This window comes from Diabrotica undecimpunctata, chromosome 8 (assembly GCF_040954645.1).
Source record: "Diabrotica undecimpunctata isolate CICGRU chromosome 8, icDiaUnde3, whole genome shotgun sequence".
Lineage (NCBI taxonomy): Eukaryota > Metazoa > Arthropoda > Insecta > Coleoptera > Chrysomelidae > Diabrotica > Diabrotica undecimpunctata.
This window is the reverse complement of record NC_092810.1, coordinates 54,646,550-54,670,076: the sequence shown is the minus strand read 5'-3', so window position 1 is coordinate 54,670,076 and position 23,527 is coordinate 54,646,550. Positions and strand designations below refer to the sequence as shown.

Here is a 23,527-nt window from a genome sequence, read left to right as displayed (position 1 = left end):
AACGTAGCAATTAAACATTTCTTGCATATTTTTTCTCGCTTCCCATTAACACAAACTTCATATTTACATGAAAATTTTCGTACTCTGTCAGAATTATTTCGTACTCGAACAGTTTTTTTAAGCACTATGCAAATTAAAGAGGATATAAAATTTGCTCTTCTATTACGGTCTCCAAGTTGCCAGTATTCATTAAAAAGTGAACGTCTTGTGTCATCAGAAAACCTTATTTTACACTTACGGCGGCAGTCGTTTAACGGGTTCATTGTTTTTGCTGCTATTGTTTTTCCCTTTTCTGTTATATATGACTTGCCTGTATTTCGTAATACTTTAGCTCGTTTTCTCTGTTTTCTGGATCGACTTGTTTTTTCATTGCCTCTACATTTAGCTAAAGGAGTAGGAACGTCTTTATTCTTTTTCCTTCGAACTGCTGTTGTTTCGTCATCGCTTTCTACGCTGCTATTTAAATCTGAATGACAGGTAAAGTTCGGATCATCTATATTGTTATCACTAAGATTTAATTCGGTTTCATTTTCAAAATTGTGATTAACTGTCGTTTGTGATTTTTCGCCCGTATCTGTTACAGGGTTTGTCAACTCTTTAGTATTTTCTAAAAAATAATCTTCCAGCATGCTCCGTGATTGATACGAAATATCATTATTTTGTATTGGTTGTGCAGCAGAATAATGAGTTATATTGCCATTATTCTGTACGTCCGACCAATTTTCCATTACGTGGAATTGAGTATTTTCTGGCAAAATTTCTCTACTTAATTCACTCTGATTAAACTGGAAATCTACATTTAAATCATGCACTACCTGAATATTTTGTAGATCCTTTTGACACATAACATTCTCTTTCTGGCTACATCCAATCGGGACTAGGCTATGCTTTTCAATCCATGAATCTGGACAAAGGTGTTTCTTCTATATTTGAAGAACTCGGTAGAGGTATACATTGGTTGTTATTATTATCAATATTTCCTAAAAAGAAACCTTATGAGAATTTTTAAATAAACTTTTTAAAAAAAATTTTACACAACATGACGAAGATTTCAAATGACAAAATAAAAAATTTCGGCTTAAAAAACTAACAAAGATGAAGAATAATATTTTAGCATTTTCTGAAATGTTCTAATTGCAAATAAACAAAAATATTAATAGTATCAGTGTTACTTACCAAATTGATTGTTTTGATTATTACACAGGCTCAAAATAAATGCTGTTCTATTGTTCATTATTCCAATAATTATAAAAACAAACTGATTTAGGTATTTACGAAGTAACATAATATAATTATTCCAACTGTTATAGATAGACATAAACTAAACCGATTAAATTTCAAAGATACTAAAGACACGTTTACACGGGTAGAGTAATGATGCAAGTAAAAGGTAGAGTAGAGTAACTCTACCCGTTAAAAACGCTCAGCGCAGTAGAGTAGCAAGTTGTGTTTTGTGTAAATAGTGAAAATGAAGTTCACCGAAGATGAACTTCATTTCACTTTCACTTTAAAACTTATAGAAATGTATGGCGAATACCAGTGTTTATGGAATTTAGGTAGTGTACTCAAGCAAAAAATTAAGAATATAAGGTGCACTTATAATCAAGAGTGTTTAAAAATACAAAAATCAAAAAAATGGGGTTCAGGTTCAGCCGATGTATACGTTCCGAACGTGAAATGGTTCACTTCTATGGAAGCAATCATGAAAGGTGCAAAAAGAAACAAAAAAAGTGACGGCTCACGGAAAAGTTACAGGTTTTTATTACTTGTTAATAAAAAATACAATAAGAAATAAAAAATGTATGCTTATCAAGATAAAAGAGCTGAGGCCCCGTGTGTATTCCTTCTTTTAAGCCACTCTCTCATCCACTCTTTTCTTTGTTACAAAGCGACCTCAGTTACAAATGCATTTGCAACAGTAGCTAAACAATTTTGAATCAATTTTCTTTTTCTTGAATTCATTTTGTACTAAACAAACACCTACTCCACAGTATACTAGCATAAGTACTATACTTGTAACTCTCCTCGTGTGAACGGTATCAAGCCATTTTTGGTAGAGTAGCGAGTAGAGTCGACTCTACTCTCCTCACAACTCTACTCGTGTAAACAAGTCTAGTTCCATATTTTTATGGCTTACGGCGTCATAAACATCTAAGAGGTAGTGACGATGCATGGCGTGAGAAAAGAATGACAAAGAATAACATTTACATTTTACAACATGGATAAAATGCCTACTATAGAAGTGAACCCAGTCCGATAAATCGCGTGGTGAATAAGCAAATAACTGTAAAAAAATTTATTGAAACCATATAACACTAGTTATTCTGTTACGTTTTGTAATTTTCGATATGTTTGAATATTCACATGCTCATAATTCTCTAAATTTAAAAATATTGGACTTATTTGTTTATTCCAGGCTGGGGAATTACATTTTAACGTTAAGTACATAATATCCCAGTTTTGATAATTTTTTGACTTATGTGATTATTCACAGGTGGCAGAGATATGTAGGTTATAAACTTAACACAAGGGGATAGAAATGGATCCAGAACTGACACAGGTCATTCAGGAATATAAAACACCACACAATTTAAGAACTTTAAGAGGATTTATTGGTATAATTAATTATAAAAGGATGATACCAGATTTAAGTAGAAAAGAAATTCCATTACTTGAACTGCTGAGAAAAGGTGTACAATGGAAATGGGATAAGAGGAGAGAACTAGCATTCCACATGGCAACAACATATCATAAGAATATATATATATATATATATATATATATATATATATATATATATATATATATATATATATATATATATATATATATATTAGGGTATCAGCAATCGATCTGTAGGAAATAAAACTCTATTTGTTCTGTCTCAATATTTCGTCACGATATTGTGACTTCTTCAGGAGAAAACTGTAAATTTATTAGAATAATTAATATATATATATATATATATATATATATATATATATATATATATACATATATATATATACATATATATGTATATATATATATATATATATATATATATATATATACATATATATGTATATATATATATATATATACATATATATATATATACATATATATGTATATATATATATATATATATATATATATATATATATATATATATATATATTGAATATTTTCTTAGTCTTCATTTGCCCATTGAGTGGCTTTTCTTTTCTTTCGATGGTTTCTCCACTTCCGAACCTCCTTTTTCTGTAGCATCCTTGGTGATGCTACAAAAATTTCTGGGCCTACAAAAATTTCTCTTGTTTTGTCAACACATCTGCTCGTTCATTCCCATGAATCGCTTAATGACCTGGCACCCATATTGTCACTGCTAGCTTTGTTGTGCTTAAACTGATTAGCTCTTAGATTTTTCTCAGAAGAGCAGAATGGATATTATGAAAATGTTACCTACATTTTCACGAAGTCCAAACTATGAAGAAGCAACATTAAAAGATTCTGCTTGTTCTAAAAATGGTCTAAATAATTTGAACAAAAATACAATCGTTTGGACTAAAGAAGGGTTTTACAAATGCAAAATTTGTTTTAAGCAGTTTTCTTGGAGAAATGCTTTAAAAATCCATTTTAAAGTGCACACTGGAGAAAAGCATTACAAGTGTGAAATTTGCTTTAAGAAGTTTTGCCTAGCAGGCAATTTGAAAAAGCATTTGAGAGTGCACACTGGAGAAAAGCCTTACAAGTGTGAAATTTGTTTTAAGCAGTTTAGCACAACAAGCAATTTGAAAAGGCATTTGAGAGTGCATACTGGAAACAAGCCTTACAAGTTGTAACATTTTTTAATAATATATAGGTGGTCGTGTTTACCATTAGGAAATTTTATTCGAATCTACTGACTATCTCAAAAGACGGAAGGTCCTACTCATTAAAGACGCGAGTTAGTATACTTTATTGTAGGGCTTAGCTAATCCTTTCTGGTGCCAAGTGGCTTTTTTTTAGATAAATTTGGTAAATATCGTCGAAGACACGTCATAGTAATTTTCTGAGAGAGCATAATCCAAAAGGATTTATCTTTCATCACGTTCCTAGCTAGAAGGGTACCGTTATTTTCGATGTCGTTAGAACCTTTTACCTTCCTAGAAATATATACAGGCTGGCCTCTCATTTTTAAGTGGGGGTTATCACACCTTTTGGGGAAGCTTGTGAAATTTTGGAAAGGAAGAACTTCACTTCTGGCAGGGCGATCTTTGAGTAAAGATGCTTGCCTATATTAATGTCTCTGTTTTATCTTACCGTCTCTGTAATTTTTTTCTATAAGTGTGTATACACTTAATGTTTCAGTTTCTTAATCTAATACCATATTAGATTAAAGATTGGTATAAACTACCTTTAATTTAATTAACTTCAATGTTTAATACAAGTAAAGTATTTAGCTTCAGTGAAGAGTGCAGCAGTCATCAAGATTTATCGTAAGTTACCATAATCATATTATCTTCAACTATCTGGGCGAATCTTCGTCGACTATTTCTTCTCCTGTAGTTAAGGTTAACTACTGAGTTAGCATTCAATCAAGGAACATTTAATATTTTTATACGAACTTTCAATCAGCTATTAAGAACTTCTAAATTACGAACATTTAATTCTCAGTTAATCATTAAATAAGTGCGAGATAGATAATGATCTTAAAACCAACTGCCGGTTGGTTTAATTTTTATAATACAGAATTCTTGAAACCTTTTTGTATTCTTTAGAATTTAAATTTAATCATTTTGTTATTTGCTATAATTGTTATACATTTTTAACCCGTTATCTCGAGATAAGCCCATAAAAAGCAAAGAGAGATTTCGTTAATCAACTTTAGTTGAATATTTTTAAATACTATCAGGCTCTCTTCGCTGATAATTTAAACTGTGCATGATTTTATTATATTATTGTATTTGTAAAGATATTTCCTAAGTATAATACTGTTTATTGTTATATGTATACAGTCTGTACCAAACCCTTCTTTCAGTGCGTCACTAATTTTGACGTCATATAGGATTTTAAGAATGTCGAGAATTATTGCATAACATTTTAGTTAAATCTGACAATTGAAGGATCGTAATCGGCTAAATGTGAAAAGGTTATTTTTTGAAAATGTGGAGTAAAAATTTTAAGAATTCAATTTTTTTTTTAATTTACATATTAGAGGTCCCGTCCTGTATAAAAAATTTTATTGTGCATTATATTGGAACGGCAGTTTGTCATAATTCCTATTCTATACATTCCAAGGAAAGTTACAGTTACAGAAAGTAAGTAATAATTTAAAACTTACTTCACGAACGGCAGAAACTGGTAATAAAGTTGTCCCAGCCTCTTTTTCTAATTAAAAATAATTTAATAATTTTAATATTAGTCTTTGTTCATTCTCGGTATATCTCGCTATATTTAAAATATTTTTATGACAATAAATACAAAATTAAATTTTCACTGTAAAATGTCTGAAAATACTATCCTGGAATGACAATTATCATTTTATCAGTTGACATTGTCAAAGTACTGTCACTATCGAGACCATCTGCGTCAAATTATATTTATGCGCATCATTGATTGGATATCTATTTTTTATTTGGATATTATTTCAAATACCCGTGAACGATATATAATTTTCTAAGTTCTATGTATAATAATCACACTCACGTTTTTTTCTGTCACTTTTAGCTTAATGCGTTAGAGAGAATTCGATCAACTGTGACGCACTGAAAGAAGGGTTTGGGATAAACTATACCACAATTTAATAATTGATGGTGCATTTTTTTTACATGTGTGTACATTCAGCTGCCTAAATCATAGTAGTGTTGAATATATTGTTTTGTTTTATCAATGAATTTTATTTCTCGACTCCTAATAAGTTTCCTGATATAACAATACCTCTAAATGTTTGTTTATTATAATAAATAATTATTATACCTTCGACCAGGAGAAAGATCAGGATGATTAAGTTTATCAGGTAAGTAGGTGGACGGAGTCCACCTAATATATTTATTATGTGTTTATATAGTGTGTTGACCAAATTTATTAATTAATAATTGCTTTAAAAATCCATTTTAAAGTGCACACTGGAGAAAAGCATTACAAGTGTGAAATTTGTTTTAAGAAGTTTTGCAATTAGGCAGTTTGAAAAATTATTTGAGAGTACATACTGGAGGAGAGCCTTATAAGTGTAAAATTTGTTTTAGCAGTTTAGTGTAGCAGGCAATTTGAAAAGGCATTTGAGAGTGCATACTGGAATAAAGCCTTACAAGTGTGAAATTTGTTTAACGCAGTTTAGAGAAACAGGGAGTTTGAAAAAGCATTTGAGATGTGAATACTGGAGAAAAGCCTTACAAGTGCGAAATTTGTTTTAAGCAATTTAGTAAAACAACTAGCTTAAAAATCCATTTTAGAGTACACAGTGAAGAAATGCCCTACAAGTGTGAAATTTTTTTGATGCAGTTTAGTGAAGCAGGTAGTTTGAAAAATCATTTGAGAGTGCATACTGGAGAAGAGCCTTTCTTCTTCTTCATGTTCCGCTCCTATCAGAGATTGGAAATCATTCTGGCAAGAAGAGCCTTATGTGTGAAAACGCATTTAAGAATGCATACTAGAAAAAAGCTGTACACGTGTGAAATTTGTTTGACACAGTTTAGTAATGCAGGTAGTTTGAAATAGCATTTGATAATGCATACTGGAGAAAAGCCTTACAAGTGCGAAATTTGTTTTAAGCAATTTAGTAAAACAACTAGCTTAAAAATCCATTTTAGAGTGCACACTGAAGAGATGCCTTACAAGTGTGAAATTTGTTTTAAGCAGTTTCGTGAACCAAGTAATTTAAAAAAGCATTTGAGAGTGCATACTGGGAAAAAGCCGTACACGTGAAATTTGTTTGACGCAGTTTAGTAAATCAGGGAGTTTGAAAAAGCATTTGAGAGTACATACTGGAGAAGAGCCTTATAAGTGTGAAATTTGTTTTAAGCAGTTTAGCGTATCAAGCAATTTGAAAAGACATTTGAGAGTGCATAGGAGAGAAGCCTTACAAGTGTGAAATTTGTTTTACCCAGTTTTGTAACAAATCTCCTAAGTGTGTGCAACCTGTGTTGCAATGTGTTGTGTTGACCTACCCTGTAGGTCGCTTTGCGTCCTGTAATATTGGTGATCTTGTGCCATGCGTCCTACTAAAAAAGGGCCATACGGATACGGATTATTAGTTTTTTTGTTTGACTTAAGTAAGAGGTTATAACGCTTCATGTTTTTGTTTTTTATCTGTCTTGTTAATCTTCAGTTTGTTCATGTAAGAACAGTGCTAAATAAATACCTGTTAACATTGAAAATCCATTCTCTCCCTAAGTAAAATAATTGAACGAACTCAATGATAATTAAAGGGGAAAAATAACAACATACCCCCCTTACAAATTGGCGCCGTCCTAGTGGCATTTTTTTTTTTTTGTGAAAGTTAAGTTCAGTGTTACTTAATTATGTGTTTCGTTCGAAAGTGAACAAAATCTGTTGTGAACACTGGTTGGTTTTCAGTTCCTCAATCGTAGTAAAAAGACTTCAGTAGTGGACACTGGTTTGTTTTCAGTTCCGCAGTATTTAGTAAAGACTTTAAATCGGTATTAGATGTGAACACTGGTTATTTTTCAATTCCTCAATCGTAGTAAAAAGACTTCAGTAGTGGACACTGGTTTGTTTTCAGTTCCGCAGTATTTAGTAAAGACTTTAAATCGGTATTAGATACTGTTGTCTCAGTTCTCTACGCGATTTACTATTTCGATAAACTGTTTTTATGTTTCTTCGATCAGGAAATAAAGTTACAAACATGGCTCAGAAAGGTGAAACAGTTCAACAAGTAGTGATGACGCAAGACATGCTCCAGAGCTTAATTACATGTCTACAAGGTATTAACAATCAAGCCCAAACTGTAAGTACTTCCAATTCTAACTTCTCAGCATGTAAACATCGGTTTTCGGGAAAACCAAATGAAGATGTCGAGGCATTTGTTGATGCCATTACGGTTTATAACGACTCTTAATATTTCTGATCATCACGCGTTAAAAGGATTGTCTATGATTTTAATTGATTCATCTGCAATGTGGTATTAAGGGGTTAAGTCATCCATTCAAACGTTTGACGAGGCTATAGAAAGTCTCCAGCATGCATACGGTTCTCCAAAGCCGGCGTATTTAGTTTATCATGAACTTTTCGCGGTCGAACAAGGTCACAATGAAAAAACCGACGTTTTTGTCAGCAAAGCGCGCTCGTTGTTGACACGTCTTCAAAGCGCATCCACCATTTCGGAACATGCTCAACTTGATATGGTATTTGGATTATTAAATGCATCTATTAGAGATAAGGTAAGGAGAGAATATATATCTAATTTTAGAGAACTTGTTGAAGCAGCTCGCGTTGTAGAACAATCGCTCTACAACGCATATTGCATATTGTGAAAAGCGTTCCGAATATTTCCGTACATAAAACAGAAAGTAATTCAAGTAGTACCCGAAAATTAAAACAATGTTCTTATTGTAAGAATTTTGGACACCAAAGGGACGACTGTCGTAAACTAGCATCCCGCAGTAACCAAGAACCTTCTTCTACTTCTTTAAGTAACAACAGTACAAAGCAACCTTTTTCAAATCCCAACGTTGCCAATATCAACGAAAATTCCCAGATTTTCTGCTATGGTTGTAAAAGCCCAGGTTTTATTAAATCAAATTGTCCCAAGTTTAGTAAACGTACTGACATAGGTTATGTTTCAACTTCGGCTGAATTTCTTTGCGCTTCTCTGCAATCGCCAGATTCTTCGTCTCAGATTCAGTCACATTCAAGCCCGTTGACTCCAATTACTATCGAACATCATAGTTGTTGTTTTCTTGATTCAGGTGCCGAACGTAGCATCGCCGGTGCTACACTTCGAGAAATTTTACTCATAGATAAAATTCCCTATAATACCAAATCTATGCTTATGACTTTTTCTGATGGCAAAACTAGTTTAGTTAATGTTCTTTTCTTTCAGGTGAATGTCGTACTTCAAGGTAGCAAACATTCATTAACTTCATGCTCTGTAACTACCTGATCATGTACAAAGTAGAACACTTCTAGGTTCTGATTTTCTTAGGTCAGCTTATATCATTCTTATATGGTATCTTATCGTGGTATATCATTCTTGATATACCACGTGATTGCTGGTATTATGGTGATGAATTGTCTGTACGCTATCCGTTTTCATCTGAATCATTTATATCTGATCTCAGGTCAAATTCTGTTCATTTGGCTCGAGTTGAATTGAGAGAAGATGAAGCCATTTCTCTTGATCCAACAGAAAAGTCTGAAGTTAATGACCTTTTGTCTAAACATGATAATGTTTAGACGCTGTTCCAATCGCTGTTCCCCATACCGAATGTCTGAGATTAAAAAAGCACAGCTCAAACAAGAGCTTGATACACTTCTTACTGATGGAACCATAGAGGAGTGTGAATACCCATATGCTTCGCCTGTAATACTGGTTCCGAAGAAGGATAGCGGAACTCGTCAAGTTAAATGCGATCACTAGACCGTATGTCTATCCGCTACCGAGAATAGATGACCTGTTACATGCGACGAAAGAAACACGTTACATGTCAACACTAGATTTGAAGTCTGGTTATCACCAAGTTTCTGTTAAATTTGAAGACAGAGACAAGACGGCTTTCATTTGCCCCTTTGGCATATTACGCTATACGCGCATGCCTTTTGGACTGCGCAATGCACCTTCCACTTTTCAGCGACTTATTGACAAATTTCTCTCTGGTTTACCTAATGTTCGTATACTTGCTTACCTAGAAGACTTAATTATTCTATCCGCTACATTTAGTGAACATCGCGCTGACCTCGAACAAGTATTATCTCGGCTAACAATATTTAAATTACATTTAAATCGTTTAAAATGTAATTTCTGTTGTATTTCTGTCCTTTACCTAGGTCATGTAATCACTTCGTCTGATATAAACCCTGACCCAAATAAGGTTGCCAGTATTGTCAACCGACCTATTCCGAAAAATGTCAAAGAGCTAACTTGATTCCTACAAGCATGTTCTTGGTTTAGACGTTTTATTGAAAATTTCGCTGACATCAGCAAACCTCTATCCAATCTTCTTAAGAAGAATGCTCGTTGGACTTGGACCACAAACCAAACTCAAGCTTTTGACCAACTTAAAATTCTTCTGTGCTCTAGCGCTATACTAAGACAGGCTGATCCTAACCTACCCTATTCTCTTAGAACCGATGCTAGTTCTTACGCATCGGGAACTTGTTTACTCCAGGGGGAGGGATCCGAGGAGAGACCAGTGGAATACGCCAGTCGTCTCCTAACAAAGTCTGAACAGAACTACTGTACTACTGAACTTGAGGCCTTAGCTGTTGTTTGGGCAGTAAATAAGTTCAGAGGATATATAGAAAATTCTCAAATCAAAATACAAAGTGATCATCAGCCTCTAAAATGGTTAATGTCCCTCAAATCTCCGTCTGGCCGACTCTCGAGATGGGCCCTGTCATTGATGGCCTATGACTTAAAAATAGATTATACTCCTGGACGTTTAAATATCGTAGCTGATATGCTATCCCGTCCACCAATTGAAAATATTGATGTTAATCTTGTCCAAGTTGACTTACCTCAACAAACTGCCAGTGATTTGAGAACAGAACAACTGAATGATCCCGATTTGAGAAAGATCGTCGAATCTTTCGAAAACCCAGATACCAATTCCGTTGATTATAAAAGATGGTCTGAACGAGGATATTTTACGATGCAAGGTGTTTACATCTTTACAGATACACCCCTGATTTGGACAGCGAAGAAGCACAGCTGGTCGCTCCAAAGTCCCGCATACAAAATATACTAGTGATTACCATGACGCACCCTTAGCTGGACATTATGGTACCGAACGTACCTATCAATGAATCGCTAGCAGATATTATTGGACTGGTATGCGTAAAACAATAATAGATTATGTAGCGAAGTGCCTGGATTGCCAACGGTATAAAGCATCTAATCTAAAACCAGTAGGACAGTTTCAAACGCCTGTTCAATCTCAACGCTTCGAAACCATGTCTATCGATCTATTCGGTCCACTTCCAGAGACATCTGACGGATACAAGTGGATGTATGTTATTGAAGATACCGCGAGTAAATCTTAAAGCAGCTTTGTTAAACAGATTGTTAGTGCGGTCATGCAACAAGTAGCGCACTGTTTAGGTTTTAAACAAACCCTAATTCCAGTTTATTGGCCAGCCGCAAATCCTGTAGAACGGAAAAATCGTGATCTAAAGCCCCAACTGGCAATTTTGACAGGAGCTGACCATACATCATGGAAAGAACAAATTCCAGTTGTAAGATTCGCTATGAACTCCGTTAAATCGCAGTCAACAGGTTATAGTGCCGCGTTTCTAACCTTCGGTCGCGAATTGCGTACGCCCGATGATTTACAACGAGACTTTCGGACTACTCTACAAAATGACAACTTCGTACCAGAGATAAACCCATACCTAAAGACTCTCAGTAGTGTTCTATACCAAGCTCGCGAAAATTACGAAGCGAGTCAAGATCGTGCAAAGTCATATGCCTATAAGTATCGCCGCGTCAATATGACGTTTAATGTGTCGGACAAAGTGCTCGTTGACGTGCATGCTCTTAGTAAAGCGAAGGACTCTTTCACGGCAAAGTTCGCCCCGCGTCGCGATGGTCCGTACATAATAACCAAGGTGGTTAGCCCAACCAGCTATGAGATATCGTCGCCACAGAACCTAACCGAACCTCTCGGTAAATACCATATATCAGCGCTTGTGCCCTATCGTGTTGATACCGATACCGATGATGGTTCGTCCCCTAACCCGTTGGTTCCCATTCGCAGAAGAGGACGTCCCCCCAAAACAGCATTAGCCGTGCCCGATGAAAACCATTTATACGAAGAAGAGAATGACGTTGCTTCGCCTCATATGTGTAGATGCCGAGGCACTCATTCCCACAATAACACCTGACCCGAATGATGACTCTCCTCGTGAACTCTTTCGTCATCGCCTTCGGAGACATCCCGTCCAGAGATCCACCTACCAGTGTTGCCTTCTGCTCACACCTGTTCTTGCTTGTACTTGAGGGACTCTGCGTGAAACAAAGGGGAGGTTGTAACAAATCTCCTAAGTGTATGCAACCTGTGTTGCAATGTGTTGTGTATGTTGCCTATCCTGTAGGTCGCTCTGTGTCCTGTATTATTGGTGATCTTGTGCCGTGCGTCCTACTAAAAAAAAGGCCATACGGATTATTAGTTTTTTTTGACTTAAGAGGTTATAACGCTTCATGTTTTGTCTTTTTTAATCTAAGTCTTGTTAATTTTCAGTTTGTTCATGTAAGAACAGTGCTAAATAAATATCTGTTAACATTGAAAATCCATTCTTTCCCTAAGTAAAATAATTGAACGAACTCAACGATAATTAAAGGGGAAAAATAACAACATACCCCCCCCCCCTTACACTCCTTAAATATAAAATACAGTTAATCGAGAATCCATTCGAATTCGGACGAGTCAGGTTGGCAAACAGGTTTTTCAGCTGAGCGGCGAACTTACTAAAATAGAATAGAATTAGAAATAATATGTTTACAGTTAAATATGAATCATAATTTTATCGTAACAGTATTTTAATTATTAATTGTAAGAGAAAGAATAAACGATTCTTGATGGTATGTTAATGTATATGTATTATTTCATATTTATTTTTGAGCTGTAAAACATTTTTTTTTCAAAGTCAAAGGGAAAAATTCCAATGGTTAGCTGTAGAGCATGGTTTCGAGCCAGAGTTTTAACCTTGTTTAGGCTTACGCCTCTTCAAGGAAGGCGTACTCCTTTTTTTACGGAGTAGTGGTGGTGTGATAAAACGTGATGAATGATGTTTTCGTGGAGAAGTAGTGGACTATTAAGGCGCAGGGGTTCAGAAGATGACGTGTTTGTATGAATGTGTTAAGAAGCGCACAAGAGGAGTTGTTGGTAAGCTATGCCAAACATGTCGAGGAGGTACTTCAGGGGTTACCAGCCATACAATAGGAACGGCTCTTAACCAGAATTTTTGGCGTGCAATTGTTAGCTGCGATATTTGATGGGGGTTGTTTCTAAGATTTCAAAATACTCATCAGGAAGTTCGTGTCCAGTTATGTGTAGAAGTTTAGCTGGAGGGAACGGAACTTTTCTTAGTGGAAACCTGGTGCCTTGTGAGTATTTGCCCTAGGCGATTGCAAGGTGTCTTTAGTACTTGTTTCGCTCTATTGTTCGAGCCTGTGAAAGGACATGTTTGCCAATATGTATATGTGTGCTGATGGATAGTGTCTGCTCACTCTCATGCAGGATCTGAGGATTTTTCTTCCAGTTGCCATGATGGCATTGATTTCATAGGGTTTAAGAGAGGCGTAGATGCATGCCTTGTATTCGATAATAGGTCTAATGAATGTTTTATAGGTGTGCAATAGTGTGTTAGATGCCGTCCTGCTTAATTTGCCGGATAGAACTTCCAGGAGATTAAACCTCTTTCTCGCCCTGTCAAGGGTATCTTGAATGTCGGTTTTCCAGTTGAGGGTCCTGGTAAAATGAACTCCCAAATAGGAAACCGAGTTTCTGAGAATAAGGTCCTCTCCTAACAAAGTTATTTGGCCGTAGACGTCACAATAATTTGGAGATTTAAATAGAATTAGTTGTGTTTTGGAGGGATTTATGGGCACTCTCCATTTATTGCTCCACCTAATGACTCTGTCTAGATAATTTTGTGCTCTTTCGAATACACACAATTGTCCACGCTCTCTATGTGGTCCTGACGTGAGGAGAGCAGTGTCATCAGCGTACAGTAGAAGGGTCTCCGATCCATGCTGTGGGTGGGAGATGTCACTATTGTAGACTGTGTGTAATATTGGAGCAAGAATTGAGACCTGGGGTACTCCAGCTTGTGGAGTGAAGGGTGTGGATAGGGTGTTGCCGACTTTGATCCTGATCGTCCGATTGGAGAGATAGGAATTTATTAGTTTAACGAAAGGTGTGGGCAATTTAGCAGAGTTTTTCGATCAGGCTTGTATGCCGGACCTGATCAAATGCCTTCTGGACGTCTAGGAATATGCCTATGACCTGGTCTCTTTCGTTAAGTGATTTTGAGATGAAAGTTGTTGCTTCAACCAATGCATTTTGCGTGAAGTCCGAATTGGAAATCTGGAATGGCAAGGCGAGCGTCTAGGAATTGTACGAGTCTGTCCTTAAAGAGCCTCTTGTAGACTTTACCTAGGGTGCTCAATAAAGAAATAGGTCTGTACGATTCAGGGTGGTGAGGATTCTCCCTTGTTTGAGAATCATGACTGCGCTGGCCACTTTCCATTGAGTTGGAAAATAGCTCAGCGTTAAGAGATTCATTGATTATGTTGGTGAGCAACGGGATAATATTCTCTGGAAGATTTTTAAGGCATCTTCGGATGCCATCAGGGCCAGGAGATGTGCTTTTTCTAATATTACACATCTGTCTGACGGTGTCCTCAGTCACAGGGGCCATCATCGGGTGAGGATGCGGCCCCAAATGTGCCTGAGGATAGTAGAATATGTCTTCCACTCTCCGTTCGGCGTCTCTTTCGGATCTTTCGCTGAAGTTGGGGTTATTAGAGGAAACGAGGGCGGCCTGTAATGTATCTTTGAAAGTTTCGGCCTTGTCTTGTGGATTGTTAAGAATGACGTTGTTAACTTTGAGATGTGATCGTGGCTGACTTTTTTGTTTCGTTAGGACTTTAAGTTGATTTCAGAATTTAGCACCTTCTCGGTAATCAAGGTCGGCTGTGACACGCCACCACTATAATTGTTTCAGCCTATTCACTGCCAACCTTATAATCGCCGAGAGCCTGTTGTACTCTGTTTTGATGAACGATCTCTGAATCTTTTATACTATCTGATAATTTTGCGTTTGGATTTAATTAGTGCGATGATTTTAGGTGGGAGAGTTAGAGTAAAATAGGAATCACTGCAGTACAAGAGACTAAATGGTTGGGAAAAGGTATCCGGGACACTAAAACACACACTATACTGTATAGCGGTAAAGATGAAGGAAATAAAGAATTTGGAGTAGCCTTTATCGTATATAATAAAATGAAGCACCTGATAACAGACTTTCAAGCCATCACTGAAAGAATCTGCAAGCTTAGGATAAAAACGCATTTCTTTAACATAACCCTTATAAATGTACACTGTCCCACAAATGAACAGGAAGAAGACACTAAGGTAGCCTTTTATCAAGATTTAGAACGAATCTATGACTCAATACCAAGAAACGACATGAAAATGGTGATAGGCGACACAAACGCCAAGATCGGAAAAGAAGAAGAATACACAGGGGTAATAGGGAAACATAGTTTGCATAGAGACACAAATGAGAATGGTCAGTTTCTAATAGATTTTGCAGCTGGAAAGAATATGATTATCAGTTCGACATGCTTCCCACATCGGGACATACATAAGGGCACCTGGATATCACCTGACGGAAATACGATCAATCAAATAGACCATATACTGGCTGAAAAAAGAATGGCGACGAGTATATTGGATGTAAAAAGCAGACGTGGTGCAAGCTGTGACTCGGACCATCTGCTAGTACAGGCACGGTTTAGATGCAAAATCAATCGACAGGTAAAGGAAAAATATACAAAACAAGAAAAACTAAACTTAGACAACCTAAAAGTCTCTGAGGTACAAGAAAGATTTGAGAGAACAGTGGATGAAAAATTACTAGAAGAAAACAGAGCAGACTCCACAATAGAAAACCAATGGAACACAATAAGCAGTATCATACTCAACACAGCGAAAGAAGTCTTAGGAACAAAGACACAACGGAGAGAAGAAACATGGTTCGATGAAGAATGCAAACAAGCTATACAGGAAAGAAATGAAGCGCATAAGAATTACATACTCAGACGTACTAGAGAGAGAAAAACAGAACATGAGAACAAAAGACGAAGAGCAGATAAACTGTGCAGGCAGAAAAAGAGAAAGTATGAAAACCAACGGATACTAAACATAGAGAGAGAGTTTAAGGAAAACGAAACACGTAGCGCATACCAATTTATCAAACATCTAAGACAAGGATACAAACCGAGGACTAGCCTCTGCAAAAATAAGAAAGGTGAAATCATTAGCGATATGGACGAAATTAAGAGAACCTGGATGACATATTTTAAGGAGTTACTAAACAAAGGGACACAACTACCATTACAACAACAGTGGCAGCAGCAGGCACGACAGGAGGTACAACAACAAGAACTGGGGAAAGATGGAGAAGAAAATGAATTAACTAGACCCCCAACGCTAGAGGAGGTCCAAACGGCAATCCACATACAAAAAAGCCATAAAGCACCGGGAATAGATAAAATACCGGCAGAACTACTCAAGCAAGGAGGAAGGAATTTGCACAACAGATGTACCAGCTAATACGAGAGATATGGATAGAAGAAGAAATTCCCCAACAATGGAAGAAAAGTATAATCTGCCCTATTCATAAAAAAGAAGACAAACTGTTGTGTCAGAATTATAGAGGCATCTCTTTACTTTGTTCGGGATACAAAATACTCACAAACATCATTAATCAAAGACTACAACCTCTCACGGAAAAAATCATCGGGGAATATCAAGCAGGGTTTAGGCAAAATAGATCTACCATTGACCAACTATTTACAGTTAAACAAATACTAGCCAAAGCATGGGAATATGACATGGACGTTTACAATCTCTTTGTAGATTTTAAACAAGCCTATGATTCAATAGATAGAACAATTCTACCTAATATACTGAAAGAATTTGGCATACCATCAAAATTAATACGACTAGTGCAAATGACAATGGCAGAAACAGAAGCACAGGTATGTATTCAGGGACAGATCACTGATGCGTTTACGATAACGCAAGGACTGAAACAAGGCGACGGACTAGCTCCAACGCTCTTTAATCTTGTTCTGGAATATGTAATTAGACGGTTGACGGTGAGCGGAAATAACATACTTGCAAACAAGTCTACCCAATTAGCAGCATACGCAGATGACATAAACATAATGAGCAGAACAATGAATGCAGCGGAAGAAACCTACGTTGAGTTGAAACAGAGTGCAGAAGCAGTAGGGCTAGCAATAAATACAAATAAAACAAAACTACTCATACAAACCAGATCAAATAGACCGGTGCAACAACACTTTATTGACGATATAGAACATGTAAATAGATTCACATACCTAGGAATGGATCTGGTCGCAAGCAATGAAGAAGAACCGGAAATAAATAGAAGGCTTGTGCTGGCAAATAAAGCCTATTTCGCGATGGGCCACATATTCAAATCGCGAGACGTACACCGGAAAACAAAACTCCGGGTCTATAAAACAATAATCAGGCCCATAGTAAGTTATGGTTGCGAAACATGGGTGGTGACACAGAAATCTGCCAATGCATTAGATGTGTTTGAAAGAAAAATATTACGTAGGATCCTGGGCCCAATAAGTGAAAACAACAACTGGCGAATTAGGTACAATAGAGAAATATACGAGCAATATAGCGAACCAACTCTAGCACAACATACTAAACTGCAGAGATTACGATGGGCAGGGCACGTGGTCCGCATGCATGAGAATAGAATCCCCAGAAAATTATTAAATGCAAGAATGCAGGGAAAAAGACCTGTTGGAAGACCTAAAAAGAGATGGGAAGATGAAGTCGATGAGGATGCCAGGAACTGCCTGGGAACGCGTTCATGGAAAAGAACAGCGGTAAATAGAGATGGTTGGAGAAGCCTGTTGAAGGAGGCCAAGGCCCGATTTGGGCTGTAGCGCCATTGGATGGATGGAGTTAGAGTATATGGATTGTATCTTGTTTTTGGGATTGCCAGGGATGAGACTTCTTGCAGAAGCTTCTCAATTTTGGAAATCCCTGTGTCAACTTGATTATGTGTTGACATATTGCATAACTGTGGGAGGTTTTGGTTGACATGTTCTTGGAAGAGTTCCCAATTTGCTTTACGATAATTTATCCTGTAGATAGCAGTTCTTATAGGCTATAGCATAGTTTAAAAAGTTGGCTGGTTCTAACCGGTTGACAAAGTTGTCCTCCTTTCGAGCGTTCCTTTTATGTGACATTCTATGACATCGACATTGTGTCATAATTTTACAATGTAGTATGATTGTACTGTAATCTAAAGGTTTTTACACCTATTTTGATTTACACCTACTTTTAAAATGTTCGTGGTCTGACTAGACCGAAAACGTTTTGAAGAATTGTAATCCTTTTGGATAAATTTTAAATATTTTAATAAAAAATATATCATCATACATCATAAGTATTTAGAAGATTCTAATTCTCTCTTTTTTTTTCCATCATCACTTGATCACATATTTTTTTTTCTCAAAAATGGGTAAAACAACCATAGATATATTGTGTTTAAAATGAAAAAAACAATTTTATCTGTTTGGTACATTTTAAAATATAATATTGTTATTATCATTATTCTCTCTACAGACTATTATAATTATAAATATGAGCAACTACCCAACAATCCTTATTACTGTAACGAAGATATTTTGCCTACCATATAGGGTATTATTATAGGGGTTGAAAGTTGGGGACAGAAACTATTTTGATGGAGATAGGTCAACCAAAATAAACGAAACTTATACGAACGGCACTCAGGATTTATTTGGAGAGCTGGGGTCGTGGATAAGTTGAATGGCAAGGGGGTTAGGTGGAGACAACTACAAAAAAATGAAACAAAGGGGTGCTTACATGAATCTCCTGGACAAATGGGCAAATGGACAAAACAAAGCAACAAGAAGGACCTCTAGCTATTTAAAATGGGACGCCGCTTCGAGGAAACTTCCTGCTGGATTAAGAAAAAAGGCTCTGCCTTCCTAAAAAAAAACACAAAAGGGGTTATAAACTTTTCGAGCAAAGGAAATAAACAAATTGGAAATACATTAAACATTTATTGTTGTCTCACCACAAACAGTTACAAAATATAAATGGTACAAAAATACTATATTAATAGTTACAAAGATTTATACCAAAATAACAAAGAGGAAAACTTACATGTCCTAGCCGTTTACAAACTCTGTTTACAAGTGGGAGATGCTACAAAACTTACAAAAAATTGTTACTGGGCTATAATCTGTGGCAGAAATAAATTATTACAAATAAGAAATTATCTTTTAAAAATGAAACTATTCATAAAGATTAACTTTTTCTAAAAACAAAACAAACTAATGCCAAAAAAATAAAACTAGCTGTTAGATGTCAATACTGATTGTTTAAACAGAGAACAATTAAAATGACAGCTGTTCACACAGCCTGCTATGACGCGATCAGCGATGCGATGCTTTGCTATGCTATGCGTTACATAGCAAGCTATTATCTGTGGATGTTTCAATACAATAATATCTTTGTGAGCTAGTCGCCACTGTAGTCTTTTCTGTGTCGGACGTGACTATGGAAAGAAAACTGAAATAAATATTGCGGAAAATTCATTGTTAAAGTTCAAAAAGTGTTAAAATAGAAAACGTAAATGGGTTCATAAAAATAATAGAGAAAGAGCGACAATTGGAGAGTTTCATCATTTATTTGCTAAACTAATTATGATAAATTTCGAGAATATTTTCTGATGTCTTTATAAACATTCGACTACATTCAGAGAGGTATAACTCCTTACGTAGAGAAAATGCACACAAACTGGAGGAAACCGATAGGCGTTAAAGAGTGGCTTCTTCTTCTTGAAGTACCATCTCCGCGACGAAGGTTGGCAATCATCATGGTTATTCTGACCTTCGAGGCAGCTGCTCTGAACAATTGCCTTGAGCTGCAACCAAACCACTCTCTCAGGTTCTTCAACCAGAAAACGCGTCTTCTTCCCTCTACCTTTCCTTGAATTATGAGTTTCAAGATGTATCTTTCGCCTCTCATCACATGTCCGAGATATTGCAATTTCCTTTCTTTTATTGTATTTTCCATTTCCCTCTCTCTGCCTATTCTCCTTAACACTTCTGTATTCGTGACTCTATCTACCCATGTAATCCTTAACAATCTTCTAAATGTCCACATTTCAAACGCATTACACGGCTTAAACGTAATGGCTTACAATAACTTTAAGGCAAGTTTGAATATGAAAATAGTACATCAAATATTTTCATAAATCTACCAAAAAAATACAGGAAGTGCCGTTCGCTCACAATCACACTTCAGGGCTAGAAACTTACTTAGAACTAATTAGATTTCATTGGGAAATATAAAACGTGGGGTGTCTATCCAATATAGTCTCTGAATGGTGCAACTGTTATAATGCGTATAAAAATACACAAGAATAATAGAGTAACGTTTTATTAATATACGTACACATGTTTATATTTGTAAAACAGATAGTGTGGAATCTGACGTAGGTGAACCAAACGGAATCCCTGCAACTGTACTCGTATGGGATTGTTGGTGTTGTTGTTGGTTGTGAACTGTACAATTATACAGAATATCTTGCTTTTTCCAAAGGAACCACATTTTAGTGTCCTCGCGCATTTAAAGGTGGGTAGAAAATCGTTAAAAAGTGATAATCTTCATCATCATTATGTTTCGAGTTAGTTGCAGAGTCTAGTAACTCTAATTTTTTTTTTTCAAAGATATGAATCGCTCGATATTCAAATCATCTGATTTACGTTTACGCCCTTAGTTATTATTTTTGGAGCGATTACTAGAGGATAACGTACTAGGTTGTGGTTTTTCGTTATCTAATGAAGTATTGTTATTGGGAGTTATGTGATATATTATCATCTGCAGTATATTCTTCAGTTATAATCCCATTATCTTGTGAAATAGGTCATACTCATCATTAAGTGAATCGCTGTGAATATTCTCAGATTTCATACCACTTTCTTCAGTTAATGACAGATTGCCAGTCATGCGACATGCCATTACTAAGAAAACTAAACTTTTAAAATGTGTTTAAGATTATGTAAAAGAAGAAGATGTTGCATCTCCCGATTTAGGTTTCGGAATTTTTTTTTTCAAAACAAATCCATTAGAGATTTCCACCGTTTTTTGGCTGCATCTTCGGAAAGAAAACAAATCGAATATTAAATATATATATATATATATATATATATATATATATATATATATATATATATATATATATATATATATATATATACATATATACATATATATACATATATATATACATATATATATATATATATATACATATATATATATATATATATACATATATATATATATATATATATATATATATATATATATATATATATCCTACAAAACATTGTTTTTCAGATTCCTTGCCACTGGGATGTCTTATAGAAGTTTAGCATTCACTTTTCGTTTAGGAGTCTCGACAGTTGTAAATATCGTACAAGAAATTTGTTTAGCAATATGAAAAGTTTTTCTACAGAAGAAATGTTGATACACTCCGCTGTATAATATTGGAAAAGACAGAATGTTTTTCCAATTACAAACACCTCAAATAAGCAATAACATATGTAGTAACGTAATTACGAATAAACAGTAATTAATACTTACTTCTTACTTGTCACTTCTCTACAACCTAAACCCATAATTGTTTAGTAATTTTTAAAACATCCATATCGCTCGCTAGACATGCGACTACTGGCGATGGAATCAAACATTCTTGAAAACCAAGCCGAAGCGCATAATAGCCGCTAGTAGCATCGCACTAAATCGCGCGCTATTTGAACAAGGCGCTTAAGATACAAGTGTTGGGTCTCACCTCATATCAAAGCATCGCTGATAGCATCATAGCAGTCTGTGTGAACGTACACTTAGACATACAATATTAATTATTACAATTTCTTTTTTAAATTATAAAAGCAAATTATTATTAAAAATGTTTATTCTTCCTTTAAAAGTTTAAAACAAAAAAAGTTACCCTGATTTCACTAAAATGCACTTGAGTTGATTACTAAAATTTCTGGGGGTGAGAACTGGAATTATACTGGAGATTTATTGCTACGCAAAAGACTTTATCTCACACTGCGAAAAGTATTTTGAAACTACTGCTTAGGACATTGAAGTTTGAGGTTGAAACTGGCACATTGGACACACCCTGGAAACGGCTTTCGAAAAGCGAACCCGAAATCTCGTCAAACATGCTTCAAATTATATCGTAAAACGACCTTGAATTAAACAACTTTTAACATTGTAGAAGTGCACACGTATTATATGGATTATTTAACTTCGTAGCCGAATCCTTTCTTGGGAAGTGTGGGATGTGTACACAAAGACACCAAATTTTATATATAGCCCAAGAGCTTACTAAAAATTTTTTTATTATTGAATATCGATATTTTTTAAAGGACTTTATTACATGCTACATTACAAAAAATTCTGTTCCATGTAAGTGAAGTTATTTTAATTAATGTAGTTCATTCTGTTGATCACTTTAAATTTTGATCTGCGTTATAGACTTGATCCTTGTGTGGGATCATATTCGATTCTGATCATAGAAAAACAGGATCTTCATAATTTTGAGACCAAGGTCTTTCTGATCTGTCAGGTTCTTTGATCCAGATTGTTGTCCAACGACCTATCACTACTAAAACCTGGTAATTTTTATAAAATCTTATAAAAAGTTGGCATTTTTATAAAAATATTGTTAAAACTTATGATTTTCATAAATATGTTAAAAATGTTAAACCTTATTCAAATTTAATAACTTTATAAAAAAGATTATGGTAACAATTAAATATTCAAACAATTGAAATTCTCTAAATCTTTATTTTTATATGGGCTTTATTAGGCGGTTTAACGAAAAATCTCTTAAATGTATTGAACATTAACTATTTATAGAATAAATTAAAGCTATTAAAAAAACGTCACCCTACATAATTATATCATTTATCTCACCTGAGATACTTTCATCTGGTTCACTTTTTAAGTTTACAAGATCTATGGATGGGAATTGTTGAAGCTCTATATATTTTAGATCGCCTTCAACAAACTCTTCCTTAATTTCAACTTTTACTTCCATAGCTAATAAAATGGTAATTACATCACATCTTTTGTACAAATTTTTATTACTTGTCTTAGCCGAGTTATCTTCTGGTTCATTCTTCATATCACCAGGATGTGTTGATGTAGATTCCTGACTACCTACACATCTTTGTTCATATTCAACAAACTTTTCTTTAACTTTAAATTCCATAGCTAATAAATAAACTAAATCAAAATATTGGAAACATTCAAAAAAATGTTTTGATAACAAATATGTATCGGACCAGGTTATAAATAATAACAATAGTATCGATAAGACCAAAGGAAATAGACGAATATGATCACAAGAAACAACCAAACATGCGTACTACGAAGAAGAATAAACCTAGCATGGGCAGCCTATGGAAAACTCAAAAAGACATCTTTAAAAGCGATATATCAATTTCTTTAAAATGTAAAACATTTGACCAATGTGTGTTGCCTGTGATGAC

General features: G+C 35.2%; 1 protein-coding gene across 1 annotated transcript; it reads left to right on the top strand.

The window, feature by feature from the left end:
• Window positions 1-10,974: 10,974 nt before the first annotated feature.
• Window positions 10,975-12,024, top strand: LOC140448831 (uncharacterized). Its single transcript, XM_072541950.1, has 2 exons — window positions 10,975-11,173; window positions 11,267-12,024. The coding sequence occupies exons 1-2, from the start codon at window positions 10,975-10,977 to the stop codon at window positions 12,022-12,024; spliced, it is 957 nt and encodes a 318-aa protein (XP_072398051.1).
• The last annotated feature ends 11,503 nt before the right edge of the window (window positions 12,025-23,527 follow it).

Coding starts and splice junctions, on each gene's coding strand:
- LOC140448831 (XM_072541950.1), top strand. CDS start 10,975: ATGCGTAAAACAATAATAGATTATGTAGCGAAGTGCCTGGATTGCCAA. Junction 11,174..11,266: donor TGTTATTGAAGATACCGCGA/GTAAATCTTAAA, acceptor CCCTAATTCCAG/TTTATTGGCCAGCCGCAAAT.